General features: G+C 46.1%; 1 protein-coding gene across 4 annotated transcripts in view; it reads left to right on the top strand.

Moving 5' to 3' along the window:
- RAI14 (retinoic acid induced 14) overlaps positions 1–27,810 on the top strand; it is a 409,994-nt gene that overhangs the window by 301,099 nt on the left and 81,085 nt on the right. For all 4 annotated transcript variants that reach the window (XM_029579046.1, XM_029579067.1, XM_029579038.1 and 1 more), the window contains exon 8: positions 11,058–11,164. In XM_029579046.1, the coding sequence (XP_029434906.1) occupies positions 11,058–11,164 (107 nt within the window). The remainder of the gene's footprint in view (positions 1–11,057; positions 11,165–27,810) is intronic.

The following is a 27,810-nucleotide window of genomic DNA, read 5'->3' as shown; positions in this document are numbered from 1 at the left end:
GCCAGAATGGAGAAGATGGAACTTCTCTTCCGTGCTCAAACCCCGACTCTGTCCATTGCATCGACGTCGTCGGAACCAGCACCGTCAACTTCGCGCCAGCATCAACCACGACCTGTGACCGATCGGCATCGACGACTTCTCGGCCATCGACACCCTCTACTCCCCCTCAGGATCGAGGGGATCGTAGGGAGAAACATCGCCATCGACACCGTAAGACTCGGACCATCGAGGGAGCGAAATCGACCTCTCCATTGTCCGAGCCGCTGTCGAAGAAACCCCGTCCAGGAAAGGCACCGACCATTCCTGCGACCAGGTCACCAAGGCAACCCTCACCCGATCGGGGATCGGGAGCCACGACTCCGCCTTTAACGGTGGTCCCTCCAGCTATGCCTCTGCCTCCTCATTCTGTTCCGGAGCCGGGGCTGCTTGCTCCAGGTCTCCGAGAAGAACTGGACCAGATGGTTGAGGAGGCCATCGACAAGGCGATGCAACGTCTTAAGGTTCTTCCGGCACCGCCTGTGGAACCGATAATCAACCCAATTCCAGCAGCGCTGGCACCGCTGCTATCCAGGATGGAAGCGCTTATGGCCGCTTTTCCACCGATGGATCTCGGGTCTCAGATGGCTCCGATGCCCTCCCCTCTGACAGCATCATCGGGAGGAGAAACACCGTTCCGCATCCCTCCATCGGGGGTTCTGCCTCAGCCATCGATGCCGATACGTCCCTCGCCACTGACCCATCCATCGGTGCCGATACGTCCGGCACCACCGAGTCATCCATCGATACCCTCATGCCTGAACCGGTGCCTTTGGTGCCTTCATCGGTGCCTCTCGTAATTCCTCAGATTCCTTCGGAGCCTAGACCAGGACCTTCAGGTATTCAACCACTCTGTCCCCCTTTGGTTCCTAGAGGCACGGGTGCTGATCCTTATGATACCTGGAATAATACCTCAACAGACACGGATGATTTACCTTCACCCACTGAGAGTAGGAAGTGTTCTCCTTCAGAGGACCTCTCCTTTATAAATTTTGTGAAGGAATTGTCTGAATTGGTTCCTTTTCAGTTACAGATGGAACAGGATGACAGGCACCAGATGATGGATTTGCACCAATTCCTGGATGCTCCCAAGGTAATCACCTCTATTCCCATCCATCAGGTCCTTCTCAATCTCCTCAAGAAGAACTGGGAACATCCTGGATCAATTGCTCCAGTCCACAGGAAAGCTGACACTACCTATCTGGTGCAGTCAGCCCCAGGTTTTCAAAAACCACAGCTTGATCCCCACTCGGTCGTGGTAGAGTCTGCACAAAAAAGGGCAAAGAGGTCAAAGCCTCACTCGTCTCTTCCTCCTGGAAAGGAACAGAAGTTCCTAGATAACATTGGTCGCCGAGTATTCCAAGGGGTGATGCTCATCTCCCGAATTGCTGCCTATCAGCTTTATATGACCCAATATAACAGGGTCATTTTTAAGCAGATACAGGACTTCTCAGACTCCCTGCCTCAGCAATTTCAAGAACAATTACAAACCCTAGTAAACAAGGGTTTTGAGGCAGGCAAACATGAGATTAGAACATCTTATGACATTTTTGACACTTCTACCAGAGTGTCTGCAACTGCTATTTTGGCAAGACAGTGGGCCTGGCTCAAGTCTTCTGACCTTCGTCCAGAAATGCAAGACCGGCTATCCGACCTGCCTTATGTCGGAGATAATCTGTTTGGCGAACAGATTCAACGGACGATGGCAGAATTAAAGGACCATCATAAGACCCTAAGACAGCTCTCTTCGATGCCTTCTGACTTCTCCTCAAAACAGCCCTTCAGAAAGGACTCTAAGAAGTCCTTAACCAGGACCTGCTTCAGGTTTTTGACTTCCACTTAGAGAGCAGTAGCCAAATTCCTCTGTCGCACATACCAGTGGGAGGTCAATTGTGCCACTTCCACAACATATGACACTCAATCACTTCAGACCAATGGGTATTGGCAATCATTGCTCAGGGTTACCATCTGAACTTTCTCTCCCTGTCTCCGGACTCCCCACCTCTACCGAGGTGGAGAACATCCGATCACTCCATTCTTCTTGATCAAGAGGTTTCCCTCCTTCTCCAGTCAAGAGCAATAGAAACCCGTTCCATACTCTTAGCAAGGCCTAGGGTTCTATTCCCGATACTTCCTAATCCCCAAAACATCAGGAGGCATCCGTTCCTATTCTGGACCTCCGGGCCCTCAACAAGTACCTCCAGTGAGAAAAGTTCAAGATGGTCACCCTGGGATCGCTTCTACCTCTTCTACAAAGAGGAGACTGGCTCTGCTCTCTGGACCTCCAGGACGCATACATCCATATTGCGATAAGTCCAGCTCATCGCAAGTACCTGAGGTTCTTAGTAGGCCCCAAGCACTATCAATACAGCGTGCTTCCATTTGGCCTAGCATCTGCACCACGAGTCTTTACAAAATGCCTCGTAGTCGTCACAGCCTTCCTCAGGACACAAGGTGTTCATGTCTACCCCTATCTGAACGACTGGTTAATCAGGGCTCCCACTAAGCAAGCTGCTCTGTCGTCCCTCAATCTAACCTTACACACTCAAATTTTGTTAGGATTTCTCATCAATTACGACAAATCCTACTTTGTCCCATCTCAAACCTTGTCGTTCATTGGGGCAGACTTGGACAGCTTACAGGCAAATGCTTTCCTGCCTCGACAACGAGCACTGACTCTTGTATCTCTTGCTCACCAGCTGCAGTCTCAGCACTCTGCGACTGTATGCCAATTTCTCATCCTCCTGGGACACATGGCGTCCTCAGTCCATGTCACACCAATGGCCCGCTTGGGCATGAGACTCATGCTCTGGATTCTGAGGTCTCAATGGACTCAAGCTATTCAGCCTCTGTCGGCCATTGTCCACGTCACCGACTCACTCCTTTTGTCTCTCACCTGGTGGAAAAATCAGACTACTCTCCTCCAGGGATTGCCCTTCCAGGTTCCAAATCCTCAAATCATTCTCAACACCAACGCTTCCAACCTCAGGTGGGGAGCCCACGTAGCCGATCTGCAGACACAAGGCTCTTGGTCTCCAGAGGAAGCCAAACACCAAATAAATTTCCTGGAGCTTTGAGCAATAAGATATGCTCTCAGGACCTTTCAGGATCGCCTCTCAAATCAGGTCATCCTGATTCAGACGGACAACCAGGTGGCCATGTGGTGCATCAAAAAACAGGGAGGCACGGGCTCCTTCTTTCTGTTTCAGGAAGCTGCACAGATTTGGGCGGAAGCTCTCTCCCATTCGATGTACCTCAAGGTCACCTACTTACCGGGAGTGGACAATGTCCTGGCAGACAAACTGAATTGCGTCTTTCAACCACACGAGTGATCTCTCAACAATGGGGTTATCCTCGGATAGACCTCTTTGTCTCCTCAAAACCGCAAAGTAGAAAACTACTGCTCTCTCATTCGCAGCAAACACTCTCAACCCAGAGACACATTCTCTCTCTCATGGGCAACCGGTCTGCTCTATGCATTCCCTCCATTTCCTCTTCTCTCGAAGACTCTCGTGAAATGTCATCAGGACAAGGGAACCATGATCCTCATAGCACCTCACTGGCCACGCCAAGTCTGGTTTCCAATTCTTCAGGATCTCTCCATCCGCAGGCACATTCCCTTGGGAAAGGACCCACTTCTGATCACTCAAAACGACGGGTGCCTTTGCCATCCCTATCTTCATGCCTTGTCCCTGATGGCATGGATGTTGAAAGGTTAATCCTTCCGCCACTTAATCTTTCTGAACCAGTTTCCCATGTCTTGATTGCTTCACGGAAGCCTTCTACGAGAAAATCTTACTCTTACAAATGGAAAAGGTTCACATCATGGTGCTTTTCTCAGTCCCTTGACCCCTTTTCCTGTCCAATCCCGAAGTTTCTGGACTATCTCTGGCATCTGTCAGGGTCAGGTCTTAAGACTTCTTCCATCAGAATGCATGTCAGTGTGGTAGCCGCCTTCCATAAAGGTGTCGGGGACGTACCTATATCAGTACAACCCCTTGTAACACACTTTTTGAAGGGATTGCTCCATACCAAGCCTCTACTACGTCCTCCGGCCCCTTCTTGGGACCTTAATCTGGTTTTGAGTCGGCTCATGAAACCACCATTCGAGCCTCTTCACTCTGTGACCTTCAATATCTCACATGGAAAGTGATTTTCCTTTTGGCTATCACCTCAGCTTGCAGAGTTAGTGAATTGCAGGCTCTAGTTACCTATCCGCCTTACACTAAACTTCTGTAAGACCAGGGGGCACTCCGCACTCACCCTAAGTTTTTGCCTAAGGTAAGTTTCATCTTGGTTACAAAAACCACTTTATCATTGTATTTCTACTAGAAATCTTTGTTCTACAGACACTGGTTTACTCTCTATTCCCTACAGCAAAAAAATGCTCAAAACAGCTACTATAAATCGGGCCCCCTCTATAATTGGTCCTACTCTATGGAACTCACTTCCACCACCACTAAGGACTGAACCTTCCACATCCACCTTTAGAAAAAACCTTAAAACATGGCTTTTTATCAAAGCTTTCCCCCAATAAACTCGATAGATTTCTTCCCCTTATACACGGTTTTGTTCCTTTTATTATCGATGAGATACTGAATTTTGGTTTCATAATGATAGCTTATTATCTTATATAGTTCTCTGTTTAATTTATTGATAATTATTAGTTGGTTTTTTTTGTTTTGTTTCCTTATTCCACACGCTGTTTTTGAACTGTTATACTGTATTAGGTCTTCAATAATATTTGTTGACAATTTGTTTCAATGTAAACCGCTGTGATATTTTGAATTGAATGTCGGTATAAAAAAGCAAATAAATAAATAAGGTAGTTTTGGAGTTTCATCTTAATCCATCATACTACCTACCTTTTTTTCCAGGCCCCATGCCAACCCAGGAGAACAGGCTCTGCACACCCTTAACTGTAAACGGCTCTAGCGTTTTACCTAGACCATACAGCTGCCCACAGGGAAAAGCACTCAATTATTCATCTCTTTCCACCCTAACAAGTTAGGGAAGCCTGTGGGTAAGCAGACTCTCTCCTCCTGGTTGGCAAGCGTGCATTCCATTTCAAGACCGTGTTAAAGCACACTCTGTGAGGGCCATGGCGACATCAGTAGCACACCTATGATCGGTGCCGCTTCCTGACATTTGCAGGGCTGCCACCTGGAGTTCTCTCCATACCTTTGCAGCCCACTATTGCTTGGACAAAGCCAGAAGACAAGATTCCATCTTCGGCCAGTCTGTCCTTCGTAACCTATTTACAACATGATGTACTAACACCCTTCCGCCTGCCCGGTGGGGTTCAGGATGCCAATTCCACCCCAGTTGTTGTGCCTGTTGCACGCCTTAGGGTACATTTGGTGCATGTTTGGACATCCTCAGCTCTGTACTCACCCATATGTGAGGACTACCATCCTGCTTGTCCTGTGAGAAAGCAAATGTTGCTTACCTGTAACAGGTGTTCTCACAGGACAGCAGGATGTTAGTCCTCATGAAACCTGCCCACCGCCCCGCAGTGTTGGGTTCGTAACGTTTTGTTTTATTTTTCGGTACTGCCTGTAGCTTTCAAATAAGACTGAAGGGGGACCCCTGCTGGCTGCAAGGTTAGTGCCATGCTGGGCATGCCCAGTAGGGGCCAGTCAAAGTTCTGGAAACTTTGACAGAGGTTTTCCGTGATTGGGCTCCATCCTGATGATGTCACCCATATGTGAGGACTAACATCCTGCTGTCCTGTGAGAACACCTGTTACAGGTAAGCAACATTTGCTTTTTCTTGATTTTATATATAACATTTACAATTGTGGACATTTAGATTCCATAAATGTGTCCATATTCAGTAGCTTGTAGCTGGATACATTTTGACTTCTCCAACTAAGTGGCAGTGGCTGAATATCTGGCTGGGATCAGCAGCTGTCACTTAGTCATATAACTGCATATCTGACTAAAGCCAGCTAAGAGGTGGGCTGGAGAGGGCGTAACTGGAAGAAGTTGAGTTAGCTGAATAAGTTATTCAGCTAACTACAATATTCAGAGTTAGCCAGATAGCTTTTCTGGCTAATTCTGGTCATACCTAAAGTGATTTAAGAGAGCAGCCACCACCAACTGATTTCTTCACAGACCTGTTTTAACGTTTTTATCTTAGTCGGATCTTTCCCCTGCTCTTGTGCCTTTCACTGAAATGCAGAACCTGTTTCTGGAATCAACTGTACACAGCAATTATAGGAGGGTTAAGTTTTGACACTGTTTCAAACTGTGTAGTGTCTTTGGCTACTCTACATTAGAAACGTAGAAATGACGGCAAAAAAGGACCAATGATCTATCCAATCAATTTAGCATTACAATTCTCATCGCTTCTTTAGAGATCCCCTGTAATTATCCCATGCTGTCTTGAATTCAGAAAGCATTGAATTGTTACTATCAGTGTGTTATAATAAATGGATGCTCTTGATAAAAACTTATCTGCCCTTTCCAACGATTTATCACACCCATTCTCCATTTCACATACTGATCAGAGGCACATGATTGTTCTGCACTCTTACACCAAGATGCTTTACAAAATACATGAGAGAAGACATGTCTGACATCAGTAAACAAAAGACCAAGGCAAATCAGAAAGGAAAGACAGCAGGAGTTGGAGCAAGACTCTGAGGGGGAAGAACAACAGAAAAAAAAATTTAAGAACTAGATAAGTGGCGTCATGTACAATTACTACAATATGCTACTCTGATAATAACCAAGTGATGGTTTCTGCACAATACCCATCATGCCCTCCCACTAGGGGCCATGAGCGCAGCTTCGGCAGCACCAGCTGCTCCAGTCAGCCTGACTGAGGATCCAAATCTTGAATTTCATCCTATTTATACTTCATTTTTAATACTCGTATGGTTTAAAATGTTGTGGATCAATATTCAACATTTTAGAAAATTGAGCATTTGACCGGCAAGATTTTTGCCAGATAAGTTGTCATACAGCTAAAATCTAGCCGGATAAAAAAGAGGCATTCCAGGGGCTTTTCAGGAAGGAGTTATATTATATGGCTAACTTAGCCGATTTTAAACTATAATGAGCTAAGGCCTAGGTTTATCAATTTGCTGTAAATATCGCATGCGATAGAAAAAAGGGCGTGTTTATGGTAATATCCTAATTATCGAAATGTGCACTGTTAGCGCTTCGCATAGATATTACCACAAAGTGCGTTAACTTTTCACACTTTGCTGTAATACCTACATAATCGCATTTTCCTACCTGCAAATTGCTCATTTCACCACTGGGGGGGAGAGAGAGCGCCTCTACATGGCCCTTGTAGTAGTAAGCTGTTTATATCTCTATGAGGGCCCCCTAGTATATCGAGATGAGGTTTAAGTAGTAGTGTAGGGGTTAGGGGCCACATTTATATGCAGAGTGAGACGTGCGAACAGAACAGTACACTCTGAAGATTTGATGTCCTTCACTCTGAAGTAACCCACTCTGAAGGACATCAAATCTTCACCAGAGTATACTATTCTGTTCGCACGTCTCACTCTGCATATAAAAGTGGCCCCTAACCCCTACACTACTACCTAAACCTCATCTCGAGATATTAGGGGGGCCTCCTATAAAGATATAAATAGTTGCTTACTATGGATGAACTGCTCCCATTCTGGGAGGACTTTTACCCCCTGCCTGGGGGGAATGGGACTAAGCTTCTGTGCTCAGTTAAAGCAGGTTCTGCAGTTGGAGAAGTTTTTGTTTTTCATTCCTATCACCAGGAAAGGACTATGGACATTGACTCAGAGGCTGAAGATGGAGAAAGAGTGTTTACTATGCATCCTTATGATTTATGCTATTTTGGCTTGGATTCTGTTTTTTAAATTATGGTAAATCTTTCGTTGAACACCATTCCCAAGTCTCTGCCTGTTCTTCCAAAACTAATGTTTAGCCTGCTGAGACCTACCATAAAGTGAGTACCATTGAAGGCGTGATTCAAGGAAGCAAGAGACCTATGGCCCCGGAGGCTAGTCCTTCTCCCTGCCAGTGGAAGCCCAGCATCCCAGTGTCTGCCAGTGTGTGAATGGAGAGAAAATTGAGAGGCCTGGGAGAATGAATTTGGCCTTTGGTGTGGCCCCTCATTCCGGTACAGCTGAAGAGGTTACGGTCCCGGTCCGTTCCCCGGGACCTTCCCCTACCTCTTGGCCCAGACTGGCCGCAGCGCACCTCCCTCGGCTTGTCCCAGCCGCAAGGGATCATCCAAGGGTGACCGGGCCTGGTTCGCGGCCTGCCACAGCGCTCCCCAGGGGAGGGAGATGCCGTTGACGGCTGGCCCCGCCCCCTAGGCGCGCGCGCGCGTTGGGAGCTTACATTTAAAGGGGCCAGCGCGGGAAATGCTGGTCAGCTCCCCCGGGTGACGTCAGACGCTGCTGGTTTACTTAACCCTAAATTTATAAACCCAAACAATATAACATGAAAAAATTATGAATTCAAAAAGAGACCTGTTATATGGATGTCAATAATCTGAGTGTACCTTCATACGATGCTGTAAAAAAATACGGCTATCGTGACTGTGAAGCCTATATGTAGGCTTTAAAAATCATTAGGTACCCCAGTGTTGGAATGCAAACTTTTGTAGTGCTCACTGTCCACTGTGCAATTGTTGCTGAAATGATCACGTGGATACTGTTGCAATATTCACTTATCTCAAAATTGTAGTCGGTCTTGCCTCAGCCGACATCCTGATGTTTCGGAGGCTGGCTCCTTCTTCAAGGGCTGGATATGCGCAAGAGAGACCGGTATTCCAGTGAAACATTAGATGTTGTGACAGTGAATTTGATTACTGTGCCAGCAATGTTCAACTTGTTAGGTTTGTTTAGCGGTCTGTGAAGCTCCGTGAAAAACAAGCGGCTGCTCCCACACCAGCACAGAGTCGTGGGAGCAGCCGCTTGTTTTTCACGGAGCTTCACAGACCGCTAAACAAACCTAACAAGTTGAACATTGCTGGCACAGTAATCAAATTCACTGTCACAACATCTAATGTTTCACTGGAATACCAGTCTCTCTTGCGCATATCCAGCCCTTGAAGAAGGAGCCAGCCTCCGAAACATCAGGATGTCGGCTGAGGCAAGACCGACTACAATTTTGAGATAAGTGAATATTGCAACAGTATCCACGTGATCATTTCAGCAACAATTGCACAGTGGACAGTGAGCACTACAAAAGTTTGCATTCCAACACTGGGGTACCTAATGATTTTTAAAGCCTACATATAGGCTTCACAGTCACGATAGCCGTATTTTTTTACAGCATCGTATGAAGGTACACTCAGATTATTGACATCCATATAACAGGTCTTGGTTTACTTAACCCGGCAGCTACTACAGGACCTCGCCTTGCAACGAGGTTCTTCAGGTTTCCTGATTGCTAGTTGCTGTGAACACTTGGACTGCTCTCGTCTTCGACCCGGCTTGCTTCCTGACTTGTCTCCTGCTTCCGCCCCTTGGTTTTGGTATTGACGTCTGACTTCTGGCTTCTGACCTGGCTCCGTTCCATGACACCGTCTTCAGCTTCTGTACCTGGCTTGGCTTCGTCTTCTGACCTTCTGGCTCCTGACCCGGCTTGCTCCTGGACTCTGATTTCGGCTTCCTCCTCATCTCAGGTATCTGGTACTCGCTGGCCCAGAGGTTTCTCCTAAGTCCCAGCGGCTCGGGCTCTCACGGGCTCCTCCCGGGGGAGCCGCAGGCTTCCGAGGGTGAAGACTCTTCTTCCACTTGGGTCCAGCCATCGTCCGTCTCTTCAGCCGCTGCCTGGGTCCTTGGTCGTATAGGACTCCACCTAAGTCCAAGAGGTCCGGGTCCCTACGGGCTCCTCCTGGGGGGACCTCGGACTTCCAGTGGTGAAGTCTTCTCTGAGTCTCTTCCGAGCCGCCTCCCGGCTGGGACGCTTGCTGTGGCCTTCCATAGCATACCATCCTGTGTCCCAACCGGCCCAAGGGTCCACGACCATAACAGAAGAGGGGTTTACACTTAGCTTTGAACAGCCACGGTGGAAGCCTATGCTAGAAGTGCCCAGGATCACCACCTCCTACAATCCTGTCCTGCAAACAGGACATTGAGCTACTGGATGGATGGGAGGGTTTGGGGAGAGGAAGGGGGTGGGTAGCCTGAGGAGTAAGGGTGGGCAAGGGTCCATAATGTATATATATTTTTTTTCTCTCTGAGGAGAGCTGGTAGCATTATAGATCCTTTCATTTGGGAGGGATTTCGAGCATGGCTCTGGCAGCAGGGATTTTAAAGATTAATGGTAGTGGAGGGTGGGAATCGGGCCAGGAGGCCCATGGTTTGCTTAGTTTTTGTTTTTAAACTATAGGGAATACCACTTAACTGGATTTCTTCAAAAGGTATCTGGTTAAGTGACAAGTTATCCAGCCATACAAGGCCAGATAAGTTTGACCTAACAGGACATATGCAAAATCTGGCTGATTAGGTTTAAAGCTATCCGGCTATAGTTAGCTGGATAAGTTTAATCAGGGATATTCATTGGGACTTTTATCCCACTGAATATCTGGGACAAATTATCTGGCTAACTGTAGCCAAATAACTTGTTCAGTCACTGGTTTATTGAATATTGGCCACTTGTGGTTTTAATTATTTTTATATTTGAATAGTTAAGACTGTTTTGATGACCTTACAAAATGATAAAAGTTTAATTTTCTCTTGATTCCTTCATTCCCTTTTACCAGCTTTTTAACTTTGCAGCTGAATTTAAGAACCTTGAAAGTTCTGGTTATTGGGAATAGCATTTACAGTTGATGCCACTCCGTACTAGAGAGAAAGTTGCAGATGGGATTGCATTCCATCTTGAAATATTTTGCATCTTTTTATTGCAATGGTTCTTTCCGTATTTCACTAGAATTGAGCATTTTCATGGTGTCTCCTCAGTGTCTTGGATGATTCACTACTGCAACTGATATCTTTAACAGCATGATCACTGCACTGCCCAATTGGATTTCTAACAATCAGTAGTTTCTGAAACAATGTGTATGCTTTCCAGGATGGAAATAACTCTTTGCTGATAGCAGTCCAAAGCAGTCACCCTGAAGTATGCAGGTATCTTCTGAATCATGGAGCTGACATCAACTCCCGGGATAAAAGTGGAAGGTAAATTACAATAAGTATGTAATTTTATTTTTTTAAACATATGTTGTAATTTCACTGATATCAATGTTCGTAAGTAAACATGAAAGTGATTTAGCATAAGAACATAAGATATGCCATACTGGGTCAGACCACAGGTCCATCAAGCCTAGTATCTGTGTCCAACAGTTACCAGTCCAAGCCACAAGTACCCAAACATTAAATGAATAGATACCAAACTACTAATCCTTATTGATTAATACCAGTTTATTGGCTGTGCTCTAGGAACTTATCCAAATCTTTTTTTAAATCCAGTTACACTAACTGCTGTAACCACATCCTTTGGCAATGAATTCCAAAGCTTAATTACGCATTGAGTGAAAGAATTTTCTCCAGTTTGTTTTACATGAGCTACTTGCTAACTTCATGGAGTGCTCCCCTAGTCCTTGTATTATCCAAAAGAATGAATAACCGATTCACGTTTACCCACAAGACTTTTCATGATTTTGTAGACCTCTATCATATCCCTCCCCCCCCCCCCCTCCTCCAAGCTGTCTCTTCTCCAAGCTGAACAGCCCTAACCTCTTTAACCTTTCCTCATAGGGGAGCCATTCCATCCTCTTTATCATTTTGGTCTCCCTTCTCTGTACTTTCTTCAATGCAACTATATCTTTTTTGAGATGCGGCGACCAGAATTGCACACATATCGCTCCATGGTGCGGTCTCACCATGGAGCGATACAAAGGCATTATGACATCCACCGTTTTATTCACCATTCCCTTCCTAATAATTCCTAACATTGTTTGCTTTTTGGACAGCCACAGCACACTGAGCCGACAGTTTCAATGTATTATCCTCTATGTTTTTGTATATAAAATGTTCTCACAGAACAAGCAGGATGGTAGTCCTCACATATGGGTGACATCACAGGATAGAGCCCAATCACGGAACATTTTTGTAAAAGTTTCTAGAACTTTGACTGGCACCTACTGGGCATGCCTAGCATGGCACTAAACCTGCAGCCAGCAGGATCCCCCTTCAGTCTTCTTTTTTCCACGCAGCAGTAGCCATGCGGGTTAGAGAGCTCCACAGAGATTCCTGACAGGAATTTTCCTTACAGAATTACTAAAAACTTTCACACCCCCAGGGGTCCCTCCTTCGAATTTTTGACTCCGCGGTACTCCGGTAAGTTTTTTTTTACCCGTTTTCGGTCTATTCTCGTCGAGTTTGGCCCTTGTGGCCTTTTGGCAGTCAACCGCACTGCGGCTCAATTTTTTCAAAGGCCATAGCATCGGGGTTCCGTCGGTGCCCGGACTGTACTCGCACCATGTCCATAACAGACCCTCATAAAGTCTGTGTCTCAGGTGCGAGCATGATGTCCTGACTTGCACCAAATGTGCCTTAATGACATCAAAAGGTTGCAAGGCCAGAATGGAGAAAATGGAACTTCTCTTCCGTTCTCAAACTCCGACACCGTCCATTGCATCAAAGTAGTCTGAACCGGCACCGTCCACTTCGCGCCAGTATCTGCCACCAGTCGTCGTCCACGTCAACGACTTCTCAGCCTTCGACTACCTCTACTCCCCCTCAGGACCGAGGGGATCGTAGAGAGAAACATCGGCATAGACACTAGAAGTCTCGGACCATCGATGAAGGAAACTCATTGACCTCTCCATCATCCGAGCCGCCATCGAAGAAACCCCGTCCAGAAAAGGCATCGACCCTTTCTGCGACTGGGTCACCGAGGCAATCCTCACCCAGACGGAAATCAGGAGCCGGGACTCCACCTTTAATGGTGGTCCCTCCGGCTATGCCTCTGCCTCCTTCTTCCCTTCCAGAGCTGGGGCTGCTTGCTCTAGGTCTCCATGAAGAACTGGACCGGATAGTTCAGGAGGCCATCGATAAGGCGATGCACAGACTCCAAGTTCTCCTGGTGCCAAAATCTGTGCCGGTCGCGGAACCGACCATCGATCCCATTCCAGCAGCATTGGCACCGCTGCTCTTGAAGATGGAAGCGCTTATAGCCGCTTTTTCACCGATGGATCCTGGGTCACCGATGGCTCCGATGCCTTCCCCGCTTACTCTGTCATCAGGAGGAGAAACACCGTTCCGCATTCCTCCATCGGGAGTCCTGCCGATGCCTCAACAATCGATGCCGATGCGCCCATCGGCGCCACCGATCCATCCATCGATGCCTGCACCAGTGCCCTCGATGCCTTTGTCGGTGCCTCCAGTACTTCCCTTAATGCCTTCAGAGCCTAGACCAGGACCTTCAGGAATACCATTGTCTCGTCCTTCTCAGGTTCCTAGAGGGGCAGGTGGTGATCCCTATGACACCTGGACTGACAATTCATCTCAAGACACCGAAGATTTACCATCACCACCTTCTCCTACTAAAAGTAGGAAGCGTTCTCCTCCAGAGGACTTCTCCTTCATAAAGTTTGTGAAGGAAATGTCTGAATTGGTTCCCTTCCAATTACAGACTGAGCAAGATGATAGGCACCAAATGATGGAGCTGTTACAATTCCTGGATGCTCCCAAGGAAATAACCTCCATCCCTATTCACCAGGTTCTTTTGGATCTTCTCAAAAAGAATTGGGAACACCCTGGTTCCATAGCCCCAGTCAACTTGAAAGGCAGATACCACTTATTTGGTACAGTCAGCCCCAGGGTTCCAGAAACCTCACTGGATCACCAATCTGTGGTTGTAGAATCTGCCCAAAAGAGGGCATGGTGCTCAAAACCCCATTCTTCCTTCCTTCCCCTCAGATAAGGAGCAGAAATTCCTGGATGCCATTGGCCGGCCTGTCTTCCAGGGTTCAATGCTCATCTCTCGGATCGCCTCTTACCAGCTCTATGTGACTCAATATAATAGGGTCTTATTCAAGCAGATACAGGACTTTGCAGAGTCCCTGCCTCAGCAATTCCAGGAACAGCTTCAAACCCTGGTACACAAGGGTTTTGATGCAAGGAAGCATGAAAAAGGATCCTCTTATGGTATCTTCGACACCGCTTCCAGGGTATCTGCAGCTGCTATTTCTGCAAGAAGATGGGCCTGGCTTAAGTCTTTGGACTTGCACCCTGAAGTAAAAGACAGATTGTCTGATCTGCCCTGCATAGAAGACAATCTGACTGGCGAACAGATTCAACGGATGGTGGCGGAACTCAAGGAGCATCATGAGACCCTTCGCCAACTCTCTGATGCCTTCTGAGTATTCCTCCAAACAGCCATTCAGGAAGAATACTAATAAGTCATTCTTCCGTCCAAAGAAGTCCTATCCACCACAGTCTAGAACTCGTTCCACGAGACCTTTCCAAAAGGCCCAGTCTCGTCAACCTCGGAAACAAAAGCCGCAAGCAGCTACTCAGCCGGGCCCTTCTTCCGGCTTTTGACTCCTGCATAGAGAGCAGCAGCCAGCTTCCACTGCCTCAGATACCAGTGGGAGGTCGATTGTGCCATTTCAATAACAGGTGGCACACAATCACCTCCGACCAGTGGGTCCTTGCCATAATCTCTCAAGGTTATCACCTGAACTTTCTCTCCATCCCACTGGATTCCCCACCTCTGCTAACGTGGAGAACATCCGACCACTCACCACTCCTGGAACAGATGGTCTCCCTCCTCCTCCAGTCCAGAACAATTGAACCAGTGCCCTACTCCCAACAAGGCCTAGGATTCTATTCCCGGTACTTTCTAATCCCCAAAAAATCAGGCGGCATTCGTCCAATTCTGGACCTATGTGCCCTCAACAAGTACCTCCACTGAGAAAAGTTCAAGATGGTAACCTTGGGTTCCCTCATCATTGCGATAACTCCATCTCATCGCAAATTTCTGAGATTTCTGGTGGGCCCCAAGCACTATCAGTACCGAGTGCTACCATTTGGCCTGGCATCTGCACCATGAGTCTTCACCAAGAGCCTCGTAGTAGTAGCAGCCTTCCTCAGGACTCAAGGTGTTCATGTCTACCCCTATCTAGACGATTGGTTGATCAGGGCTTCCACTCAGCAAACCGCTCTGTCATCCCTACATCTTACCTTACACACTCTGATTTCACTAGGATTTCTCATAAACTACGAGAAATCCTGCATAATTCCATCTCAAACTTTGTTCTTCATAGGGGCAGACTTGGACATCCTTCAAGCAAAGGCATATCTGCCTCGACAGCAAGCTCTCACTCTCATTTCTCTCGCACACCAGCTAGTCTCAGCACCGCTTGAATGCACGCCACTTCCTCATCCTGCTGGGACACATGGTGTCCTCAGTACAGGTTACCCCAAATGCCCGCTTGGCCATGAGTCATGCAGTGGACGCTAAGGTCACAATGAACTCAATCCGTCCAACCTCTACCGACCATTGTCCACATCACCGACCCACTTAGTCAGTCTCTAGCCTGGTGGAAAAAGCGGATCAATCTCCTCCAAGGTCTACCCTTCCAGGCTCCAGACCCTCAAATAATTCTCACCACTGATGCTTCCAACCTCGGCTGGGGAGCTCATGTCGCCAATTTGCAGACACAAGGAGCTTGGTCTCCAGAGGAAGCCAAACACCAAATCAATTTCCTGGAGCTGCAAGCAATCAGATATGCTCTCAGGGTATTTCAGGATCACCTTTCCAACCAGGTTAACCTGATTCAGACAGACAACCAAGTGGCCATGTGGTACATCAACAAACAGGGAGGGACGAGCTCCTACCTACTGTCAGGAAGCGGCACAGATATGGGCGGAGGCCCTCTCCCATTTGATGTACCTCAGGGCCACCTACTTGCTGGGAGTAGACAATGTGTTGGCAGACAAGCTGAGTTGTGCCTTTTAACCGCACGCGTGGTCCCTCGACCCCACAGTGGCGGACTCAATATTCCAACGTTGGTGTTATCCTCACATAGACCTCTTGGCGTCACCTCAAAACTGCAAAGTAGAGAACTTTTGCTCTCTCACTCTCAGCCAACACTCTCAGCCAAGAGATGCGTTCTCCCTCTCATGGGCAACCGGTCTCCTATATGCATTCTCTCCACTTCCATTTCTCTCTAAGACTCTCGTGAAGTTACGTCAGGACAAGGGAAGCATGATCCTGATAGCACTTCACTGGCCTCGCCAAGTGTGGTTCACAATAATTCAGGACCTTTCCATTCGCAGGCACATTCCCTTGGGAAAGGACCCGCTTCTGATCACTCAGAACGACGAGTACCTACGCCACACCAGGCCTTTGTCCCTAACGGCCTGGGTTTTGAAAGGTTAATTCTTCAGCCACTTAACCTTTCGGAGCCAGTTTCCTGTGTCCTGATTGCTTCACGGAAGCCTTCCACAAGAAAATCTTATCTTTACAAATGGAACAGGTTTAAATCATGGTGTTCTTCTCAATCCCTTCATCCCTTTACCTGTTCCTAGGGGTGTGCATTCGTTTTTGCCGTATTGGCGATCCGCAACTTATATTGCACTTTTCGTTGTATTCGTGGGGAAGTGAAACGTATTGCGATTCCCCACGAATACAACGAATTTTCGCCGAATTATTTGGCTGCCAATTTAAACAACCCCCCCCACCCTCCTGATCCCCCCCCCCCCCAAGACTTACCAAAACTCCCTGGTGGTCCAGCGGGGGGTCCGGGAATCATACCCTGCACTCTCACACCCTCGGTACCAGTATTAAAATGGCGCCGATAGCCTTTGACATACTATGTCACAGGGGCTACCAATGCCATTGGTCAGCCCCTGTCACATGGCCATTGGCACCATCTTGTGCTCCTACCATGTGACAGGAGCTGACCAATGGCACCGGTAGCCCCTGTGACATAGTAAGGGCAAGGCTATCGGCGCCATTTTGATTCCTGGCACCCGACGGCACAAGTGCAGGAGATCGCTCCCGGACCCCCGCTGGACCCCCAGGGACTTTTGGCCAGCTTGGGGGGGCCTCTTGACCCCCACAAGACTTGCCAAAAGTCCAGCGGTGATCCGGGAGCGACCTCCTGCACTCGGGCCGTATTGCCAGTATTCAAAATGGCGCCGGCGCTACCTTTGCCCTATGTCACAGGGCCGACGGTCGGCCCCTGTGACATAGTGAGGGCAAAGGCTAGCTGCTGCCAATATTCAAAATGGCATCGGCCCGTAAGCGCAAGCGCCGCTTCTCTTCTGCACGCGCTGATGCTTCTCCTCCTTCCTGCCCACGCAGCTCCGGCAACGTTTACTTCCGGGGCCGCACATGTAGGAAGGAGGAGGAGCATCAGCGCATTTAAATGCGATCTATGCAGGAAGGAGGAGGAGCATCAGCGTGTTTAAATGCGATCTTTTTCTTCGGGCCGTGGTGACGTGAGCCTTACCTCGGCCCTGCCTCTCTGCCTGTCGCGCCGCATGAGCCTCCCTGCACCCGGGGGTATTGGGGGGGTGGAGGTGTCCGGAGCGTGGGGGATACTAAAAAACTAATTTTAAAGGGTCAGCGCAGCCGATTAAAAAAAAAAAAATAATAATAATAATAAAAAGGCTCAGCGTAGCCGATAAAATATAATAATAATAATTTCCTGATAGTCCACGAAACGCTGCGCGTGTCAGCCAAAACGTCTCGGCATGTCACCTCTGACACGTGTGTCATAGGTTAGCCATCACTGCCCTAGTCCTTCTATTATTCGAAAGTGTAAATAACCGAGTCACATCAACTCATTCAAGACCTCTCATAATCTTAAAGACCTCTATCATATCCCCCCTCAGCTGTCTCTTCTCCAAGCTGAACAACCCTAACCTCTTCAGCCTTTCCTCATAGGGGAGCTGTTCCATCCACTTTATCATTTTGGTTGCCCTTCTCTGTACCTTCTCCATCGGAACTATATCTTTTGAGATGTGGCGACCAGAATTGTACACAGTATTCAAGGTGCGGTCTCACCATGGAGCGATATAGAGGCATTATGACATTTTCCGTTTTATTAACCATTCCCATCCTAACAATTCCTAACATTCTGTTTGCTTTTATGACTGCTGAAGCACACTGAGCCGATGATTTTAAAGTATTATCCACTATGATGCCTAGATCTTTTTCCTGGGTGGTAGCTCCTAATATGGAACCTAACATCGTGTAACTATAGCAAGGGTTATTTTTCCCTATATGCAACAGCTAGCACTTGTGCAACACCTTGCCTCAGAGGGAACTTTCCTTCCACCCCCAGCCCTATCTAAATCCCCCCCCCCCAACCTTTGTTTTAGTATTTACGCCTGCCTCTGGGCAGGCGTAGGTTGCACGCGCCGGCTGAGTGCCAGCACGCAATCCCCGAGCCCAGCAGCAGTGGCGAAGCCTCTGGCCATGCCCCTCCCCACCCACACCCCGCCCATTTTTCACGCCCTGGGACATACGTGCGTCCCGGGGCTTGCACGTGTCGCCGAGCCTATGCAAAATAGGCTCGGTGCATGCAGGAGGGGTTTTAAAGGGTTACGCACGTAACCCTTTGAAAATACACCTGAATCTGTCTAAACCAGAACTGATTTTGTTATCTGTAAAACCATCAATTTCTTATCCCTGTCTGTCTGTGACTTGCACTCTACTCCCCATTGCCTACTGTGTGAAAAACCTGGGTGTGCTGATTGATTCTAAACTCTTTAAGCCCCAATTTAAGGCTATCCTGCGCAATGGGTTCTTCAAATTGAGTGCTTCAAGGTCTCAAACTTCTCCTTGAACCTTCAGGTTTTCATCTTGCCTCTGTTGGACTACTGTTGCCCAATTTTATGTTTAAACCATTGCAGACTTTACAGAATGCTGCTCCTAGATTGACTAGTGGTAGCAATATTTGAGATCATATTACCTCTGTCTTGTGCAGCCTTCATTGGCTGCCTGTTGCTTATCGTGTTAAGTATAAAATTGTTACTCTAGTTATTGCCTTTGATTCAGTACCTTGGGCAAATGCCTTGCTCCATCTGCACAACCCTATGCCTGCTGTGTGCTCTTTTCAGCGAGGGTTGCTGGATGTTCCAACTGTACATTGTTCACATCTGTTACGCTCACTGGCCGCAGGGCCCCACGGCCGGCTTCACTCACCCCTCGCTACCCGCTCGCAGCAGCCCTCTGTTTCCTGGCAGCAGTATGGAGCTGCTGCCAATACTCATCGTCCCAGCCTGGGTCCTCCGAAGCTCGCATGGTGGCAGAGATGCCGCCAACCTCCTCTTATGACTGGGGCTGTCCCTAGGTGTGCGCTCTGGCGCGGCCTCCGGTTCCAACTCCAGTCCTTACGGACCTTGCTTGGCCTGCCTCTTGCCCACCTTAGGCTCAAGGCCCCGAAACATTTGTCTCTTCTGGCCACTCTTCCAGGACCAGCCATGCAGAGGCACCCCCTAAGATCAGCCTGCCCTGACACCCAAGGGCTCAACCTGCGGGTAACAAGGGATGGTAGTGGCGAAGCTCCTGTTGGCCTCTGCTTCCCATTCGGCCTTGCCTCTCAATGGTGGGGACCTTTGGGGTCTGTCCCCAGCACCACCTCGGACCAAGGGTCCACAATCTGTAACATTGTTAGGCTTATATATTTGGATTGTTATTATATGGAAATTTTATTTTTGATTTTATTGTTTGGATTATGTATATATTTTTGCAAGTTGCCTAGAGTTCATCACCAGGCTACCAATAAATAAATACATACATTCATAGACTAACACACGTCGTAAGGACCACATCACACCAATACTAAAAATCCTACACTGGCTACCCATTCACTATAGAATTCTCTTCAAGACTCTTACCATCATTCACAAATCCGTCTACCAGCAATCCTCACTCCAACTGTCCAGCCCTCTCGAACTCCATACTTCTGCAAGGCTGATTAGATCCGCATACAAAAGCTCTCTCCAGGCCCCCCAAACAAATTTGCAGTTCACAAATCCATCCATAAACGAGCTCTATCCTCAGTGGGACCTCTCCACTGGAACTCGCCACCCCCACATCTATGCCAGGAACAATGTCAGCTCACCTTCAGAAAGAAACTGAAAACCTGGCTGTTCGCTCAAGCATACCGCTGAAGGAACATTCGACCAACTAGTACCGACCCTTTCACCTCCCCCCTTCTTACCTTCCCACCCATTCCCTTCTCCCCCCTTCCCTCTGCACTGGTCCCTGCCCCCCCCCCCCCCCCCCCCCCCGGTTTACCTCAACCGCTTAGGGCAACTCTACCCATCAAAAATTCAGATACTCTATATGCAATCAATTCGCTGACTATTTTGTTACATGCCTCTCCAATTGTACTCGTCTGATCTTCTTCTCTTCTAACGCCCATGTTTATGCTCCCTGTTTTTTGTAACTTTGCCTTCTATATCGTTGTTAATTGGTTTTTTTCCCCCCAGTTATACTGTAAACCGGTACGATAAGACTTGGTCTTGAGCATCGGTATATTAAAAGAATTTAATTAAATAAATAAATGCCACTCCACAATGACTCATACATAATAATCCTGCAATGCTCTGTGTCCAATCTTCTATTCTTGGTTTTTCTCTGTGCATCTCTTCACTGCCTTTCTACCTTCATTATCATTTATCATTTGCTTTTCCATTGGAAAATTCCATCAAAAGATCTCTGACAATGGTTCCTCGATTCATCCACAAAGGACTTTTTTTCAGGGGGCATTAATCACTGATTCCTCTCTATATATACCATGTACCTTGCTGCACTATTAAGGGCAGATTTTAAATGCCTGGCGCGCGTAAATCCCAGCCTTTATGCGCGTGGCCGGGCCATACGCGCACCAAACGGATCTTCTAAGAGGCCCAGCCACGCACGTAAAGGCCGGGCCTCTTGGAAGTGGCGGGCCGGAGGTGGGGGGGTGGGTCAGGACAGCGCCATTGTTTGCTGTCCTGGAACCTCGTGTGCCGGCCAGCTGCCAGCACGCGCAACTTACTTCAGCTCAGGAACTGAAGTAGCTGAAGTAAGTTGTGCCAAAAAGGGGAAAAAAAAATTTTAATCTAGGGGTTGGGAAGGAGAGGGGAAAGGGGATGGGAGGGTAGGGGTAGCAGACTGGGAATGACCTTGGGAAAGCAGTGATGCATCGCTGTGCAAAAATCGCAAAAATGTAACCCCCCTTGCACGCGCCACTCCTGATTTTATAACATGCACGCACCAGCACGCACCTGTTATAAAATCGCACATCCATGTGTGCGTGCCAGGTGCACATGGACGCACCTGTGTATTTTTTAAAAATCTGCCCCTTAGTGCACAGTATCATGATGCTAACATTATCCCAAATGATTTCACTTCACCTAACAATTAAATTCTTCCATTTTCCATACCAGACTGAATCAGAGAAAGGGACACGTCATTGATCATAAGTGGCTGTATTTTCTTTTTTTTTTTTTTTTTTACATTAATCAAAAGAAAACAAAATGAGTACAGATAGGAAGTAACAATTTAAATTCGACAATGCAACAATGCTTCTTTTATCTCAATGTTTTCCCCATCTAGTACTCATGTATAATATTCAAAATGAAGTAATTCTCATAGAGTTATATGTAATAGAGCAATTACTGAGGATATCCTGGGAGAAATACCTTCTACCAGATGAACAACTGAAATATGAGTTAAACAGGTATCTCATCTATAATCCTCTAGTTCTACAGTCACCCTCTCTTGGGGGCGTGAATCTAAGAAAACCCTTAACTGTGATACTTCAAAGAAGATAAATTTTTGTTGCTGCAATACTATTTCACACTTACAGGGGAATTTTAACAACATTTTCCCACCTTTCGCTTCTACCTCCGCTCTTAAACTAAGAAACCTTTTCCTCCTATCTTGAGATTGTTTGGACAAATCTGGGTATATCCAGATTCTATCTCCATGGAAAGGGAGCAATCTATTTCTCATATAAGACTTAAAAACAAAGTCTCTATCCATAGCAAATGAGAGACACGTGTAATACAGATCTATTTGCGATAACTATATCAACAGTTGATTCTATTTATCCCAGTTAAGTTCAAAGTATTTTGAGCTTCGGTATTAGCTAATGTGGGTAGTCCCTTTGGTGTTACATAATAAATCTTAGAGACTGTGGGAATAGCAGATTGAGGGATCTTTAAGATTTCTAAAAGGTACTCTTTAAACATATCGTACGGCAAAATCAACTCAAGTTTTGGGAAATTCATTATTCTAAGATTTAAATATTTAAATGAATTCTCCAGAACTTCTAATTTCTTATCATAAATTATCTCCACACTGGCAAATTCCTGCTGCCATACTTCCAAATTATCGAGTCTCTTTTCTTTTTGCTGAATTTTAACATCTGCATTAAACATAGATATTTCAATGTTCCCAAATCGTTGATTGGAGTCTGTTAACTTTGTGAGATTTACCAAGGCTTTTATGGCATCCCATAGTGTGTCCATAGTTATCTCAGCTGGTTTATCCAAACGTAATAAAAAAAACTCTCCGGAGTTCTTGATTCTACCCTCCCCATTGTGGCTGAAGTTCCTTCTCCCATCCCTTGAACATCATTTTGTAATTTTATTAAATCAGAGGTAATTTGAAGAGGTGGAGGAGGAGTACTTGGGGCACCGGGACTCAAAGATGTTTCAGTCAAGGAGGATGACAATTGCTCAATGCCTCCTCCAGCGACCTGTGAACACCGGTTCTGTACCTGTTACTGGGAAGAAAAAAGCAGGTATCCGAGGCTGTGTGGCAACAAGTACAGGGAATGATGTGGACATCTCCCTGACCTTTGCCGTCTGCTTAGTGTGTGGTATTAGTCTTTAGGAAAACAATCACTATAATGCCGCGGTACTTGCCTTCCAACCCTTTTACTCAAATAATTTATCTAATAGCTCTATGAGTGGAGGCTTCAGGGAGAAGGTATTTAATACCCACAAATAGACAAATTGTAATTTTCTTTTCAAAATACCTTAATTTTCAGTTGAAATTTTGAGGCTGCTTCAGTAGAACAAAGCCGCGCGCCCCTTTGGCGTGCGCAGCTTCGTCGACGCGCCGCAGGGCGTCTGATCTTAAACGCAGGGAAGTCCCACCTTTGTGACATCGGTACACGGAAGTCCTATTCCGCTGCGGTCCACTGTTCGAAACAGAGCTAAAACAACATCAAAGTTTCAGGAAATAAGTCCAGGTAATAATAGGCTCCTCAGGCAGTGTTCCATCTCACCTCCACCTCCACCTCCAAGTGGCTGTATTTTCTTAGCCACTTATGCTCATAAAACTGGGCTTCTTTTACACAAATCACTGTGTAAACATTGGTCAGTGCACTGTTTCCTAGTATTATTGTGTACAAAGTTATGCTGTATCTTGTGACAGTAGCAGAAGAGCACACATTTCGTGTTCATGCATAAGGAATTATTTATATGGTTTTTATACACAACATTAACATAGTAATGACGACAGAAAAGGGCCAAATAGTCCATACAGTCTGCCCCGCAAAGCTGCTTCTTGTAGTATCTTCTGCACTGTGCAGGTTACCTCCATGTTACTCTTAAGGGTAGTAACTGCTACTCCTCAGTTATCCCCAAGCAACTGTCAAACCCATAAAAAATTACTGCTAGCAACATTTTTACTGGGTGAGGAGCCTTCTTGAAAATTAAGATAATGCTGTTTGACTTGCTTTGCTTTTGGACTTGGCTATAGAAGCAGTCCTATGCTTTTTATCTTATGTCTGCATATCAGTACCCCAGACTGTAAAAGATGGGGCCCATGTTTGTTGTCGTCTGAGTGACGTCGCAGTTGTGTCAAAAGCATCAAGGCTTATTGGTTAAGAATAGTAATCCCCATGCCTTCAAGAAAGCCCTCACACACTATCTTTTCCTATGTGCATTCCCTGACCTGTGAACGTCTTAATTCAGTCCAATCCAGTGTTCTTATTAAGTTTTAATTTTCCTTAATTTTCCCCCATTTTATTTTGTTATACTTCAAAAGTTATAATAAATGTAATTTTTAGTTACTGTTTTTTTTAATTTTTATTATGTATGTATTTTTGTTACTCGCCCCGAACTTTGGAGGGCGCGGGATATAAATACAGTTAAATAATTAAAAGGATTGCATTTAAAACAATTTAAAAGTGTTTTCATGACATGCAAACGTGATCATGCCACATTTTTCCCCTTTCCAGATCATTTATGAATATTAAACATCAGTCCCACTATAGATCCCTGAGGCATTCCACTAATGACCTTTCTCCATTTGGAAAACTGACCATTTAGTCCTACTTTTCCTGTCTTTTACCCAGTTACCATTCCACAATAGGGCACTGCTTCATATCATGTGACTGTTTAGTTTCCTGAGGAATCTCTCACGGGGACTGTCAAATGCTTTCTCAAAATCCAAAATCTACATTATGGGGTAGATTTTCAAAACTTTACGCGCATAAATCCTGGGCTTAAGTGTGCCAGGCCAATTTTCAAAGGCCCAGCCATGTGTGTAAATTCCTGGGACACGTGTAAGTCCCTGGGGCTTCGGGGGAGGGGCGTGGCTAGAGGCCCCCGGCACAGCAGCCATTTGCCGCTGTGCCAAGGGATCGCGTGCCAGCAGGATGCCAGTGCACGCAACTTGCGCCTGCTCAAAGCGGGCACAAAAGGTAAGATAAGGATTTGGGGGGGGGGGTTAGGATAGGGCTGGGACAGGAAGGTTAAGGGAAGGGGTAGGAAGGTTAATAAAGGGGGTAGGGAACTGCAGAAGGCCGTGGGCGCAGGTTGCACAAATGTGCACCCCCTTGCATGTGCCGACCCCCGATTTTATAACATGTGCGTACCAGCGCGTGCAAGTTTTTTAAATCTACCTTTATATCTGCTGACTCACCTTTATTTACATGTTTGTTTATATCTTCAAAAAAATCAAATAGCTTTGTAAAATACATCACTTCCCTTTGATAAAACTCTTCAATAGAAGAATCTACTGGGGTAAAAAAATGAGGAAGTGCAGATATAAGTAATATTATATGGAGAATCTGATTCCATGTTTATATTGCAAAAGCTGAAGCTATACTTCAACTGAAACATGCCTTCTGAGCAGAGCTGGATTTGTGATTAAGTTCCCATAAGTAAAGGATCAGGGATGGATGGTTTTCATGCCCAGAAGTCAGAAAGCAACAAGGGGACTTCTTGTTTTAGGGCTCTTCGAAGTTTGTCCTTCATTCACCTTGCCAGCTTTGTGCCTGTTTAGGCCTTCCTGCTTGTTGTTGCTTGTTCTGTCTAGTCCTAGTCCTGTCTTTGTCCAGTCCTTGCCTAGTTCTGTCATGTCTTGTCCTGCCCAGTCCCTGTCTCCAGCCCAGGCTTTCCTTTATCTTGTCCTGTACACTCCCTGTCTCTAGCTCAGGCTTTGCCTTATCTTATCCTGTACACTCCCTGTCTCCAGCCCAGGCTTTCCTTTATCTTATCCTGTACACTCCCTGTCTCCAGCCCAGGCTTTCCTTTATCTTGTCCTGTACACTCCCTGTCTCTAGCTCAGGCTTTGCCTTATCTTATCCTGTACACTCCCTGTCTCCAGCCCAGGCTTTCCTTTATCTTATCCTGTACACTCCCTGTCTCCAGCCCAGGCTTTCCTTTATCTTATCCTGTACACTCCCTGTCTCCAGCCCAGGCTTTCCTTTATCTTATCCTGTACACTCCCTGTCTCCAGCCCAGGCTTTCCTTTATCTTATCCTGTACACTCCCTGTCTCCAGCCCAGGCTTTCCTTTATCTTATCCTGTACACTCCCTGTCTCCAGCCCAGGCTTTCCTTTATCTTATCCTGTACACTCCCTGTCTCCAGCCCAGGCTTTGTTTTGTCTTGTCCTGTACACAACCTGTCTCCAGCTTTTAGGGCCCTGCCTTATCTTATCTGGTACAGTCCATGTCTCCAGCTAGTGCCTTGTTCCAACTTCCAGCTAAGTCCTGCTGGTCACCCGAACCCAAGGGCTCAACCTGCGCTGGAGGTGGCTGGTCCAAGCTGAAGACCTTGCTCTGCCCTGCCTAGAAGTCTTGTGCTACCCTTGTGAGGGGTTCCTCCAGTCTTAGCCAAATCCCCAGTCATGACAAACAATAATAAAACTTAAGATAAAAGCTCAGTAAAAGCCTGCTTAAATAAGAATGTTTTAACAGTGCTTTAAAAACTTTAGTGCATTTTGTTAACAGCATATTTTCTGGTAAGATGTTCCACAACTCTGGGGCAGCAATAGAAAAAAAGCATTCATGTGTCTCCCTTAAACAAGCATGTTTTAACAATGGTATAGCTAATAATCCATGTTGAGAAGATCTTAGTTGTCGAGTAGGATCATATCTTTTTATTTTTCATTCATGTTTTTATTAATTTTTCATCCAGCAGAACATCCTTACATTTTTCATTGTAAACAGTGTGATACATAACCTAATTTAATATTTATGACCTGCTCCTTCTAATTCCCGAATTCCCCCCCCCCCCCCCCCCCCCCCCCCCCACAATTTTCCAAAGTCAAAAGAAGTAGATGGTCATAGCATGCCCAAATGTCTTCATCTTTCCTAGAGGGTAAATCCACAAAAGATTTTGTCTTGACCTTTTGAGTCCTTTTCTTTCTTAGCATTCCAACATAGGCACTTAAATTTGTTGCATGCGATCCTTTACCACATTGTAGAGTGATGACCAAAAGTCACTCCAGAAAGTCATAAATTGCTTCCTCTGTCTGTCAGACTTGTTTTTTTGAGGTCATGTATTCAAAAATGTAGCTTTTTATGCAGTGTAATCCAAGCTGCTAGAATGGTTTGGATGGCCAGCAAAAAGGCTTTCCTGAGAAACATTATCTTGCACTTGGGTACATTCTCCAAAGTATCAGCAGTGATATCCAGCAATCACAAATGAGGCTGGTTAGAAACGTCACACTCGATCAACTGACTGAAATCTGCTAGAACCTTTTGCCAAAAACCTGGCAATCATCATACAGGTCCAGAAGCTATGAAAACATGAACCGTTTTCAATAAGACATTTAATGCATCTATCTGTATCGCACAATTTAGAATGAAATAACCAGGATCATGGCATATACATGCAATGCACTAATGTATATCCTTTTTCTCTTATACTCACATTTTCGGAGACATTTGCAAAAATACACAATATTGCAAAATCTGCTTAATGTTATATCTGCCTGAATTTTGCACTTACATATAATATGGTCTAATATTGTAGGATTATATACTTTTAACATATCACTAACCCATGGAAAAAAATCAAGCACCAAAAGCAAGTGAGCCAGCAGTGCCAATTTATATTGTACACAAAATTTTATGGGCAACCAATGAAGGTCATATAGAACCAGTGTGATATGGTCATGTTGAGATTTCTCTGAAATAAGACATGCTGCCAAATTCTGTTGTAGCTGTAATACCTTTAGTCATGTCATAGGAAAGCCAGTAAGGACACAATTACAGTAGTCAACAAGAGGGAAAATTATTGCCTGAACTATCTTAAAAATGTTATCACAATGGACCAATGGTCTTAAATCGCGAAGCAACCATAATTTAAAAAAAACTGATTTAACCACTGCCCCTATATGGGTTTAAAGGAGAGATTACAGTCTAGCCATATACTAAGTTTTAATACATGATTCAATTTCTATTTCATTATCCTCATGAATGTAATATGGTACCTATCCACTGTAGGGGCACTGTATCAGTATTTGTCTTTGCCACATTGAGGACCAACTTATTGAACTGAAGCCATTGCTTGATGGTAGACATGCAGATATTAACTATTCACTGGTTTAAGATCAGTTTGACTG

The sequence above is a fragment of the Rhinatrema bivittatum genome, chromosome 1 (assembly GCF_901001135.1).
Source record: "Rhinatrema bivittatum chromosome 1, aRhiBiv1.1, whole genome shotgun sequence".
Lineage (NCBI taxonomy): Eukaryota > Metazoa > Chordata > Amphibia > Gymnophiona > Rhinatrematidae > Rhinatrema > Rhinatrema bivittatum.
The sequence above is the reverse complement of the archived record's forward strand: the minus strand, read 5'-3'. Positions and strand labels throughout refer to the sequence as shown.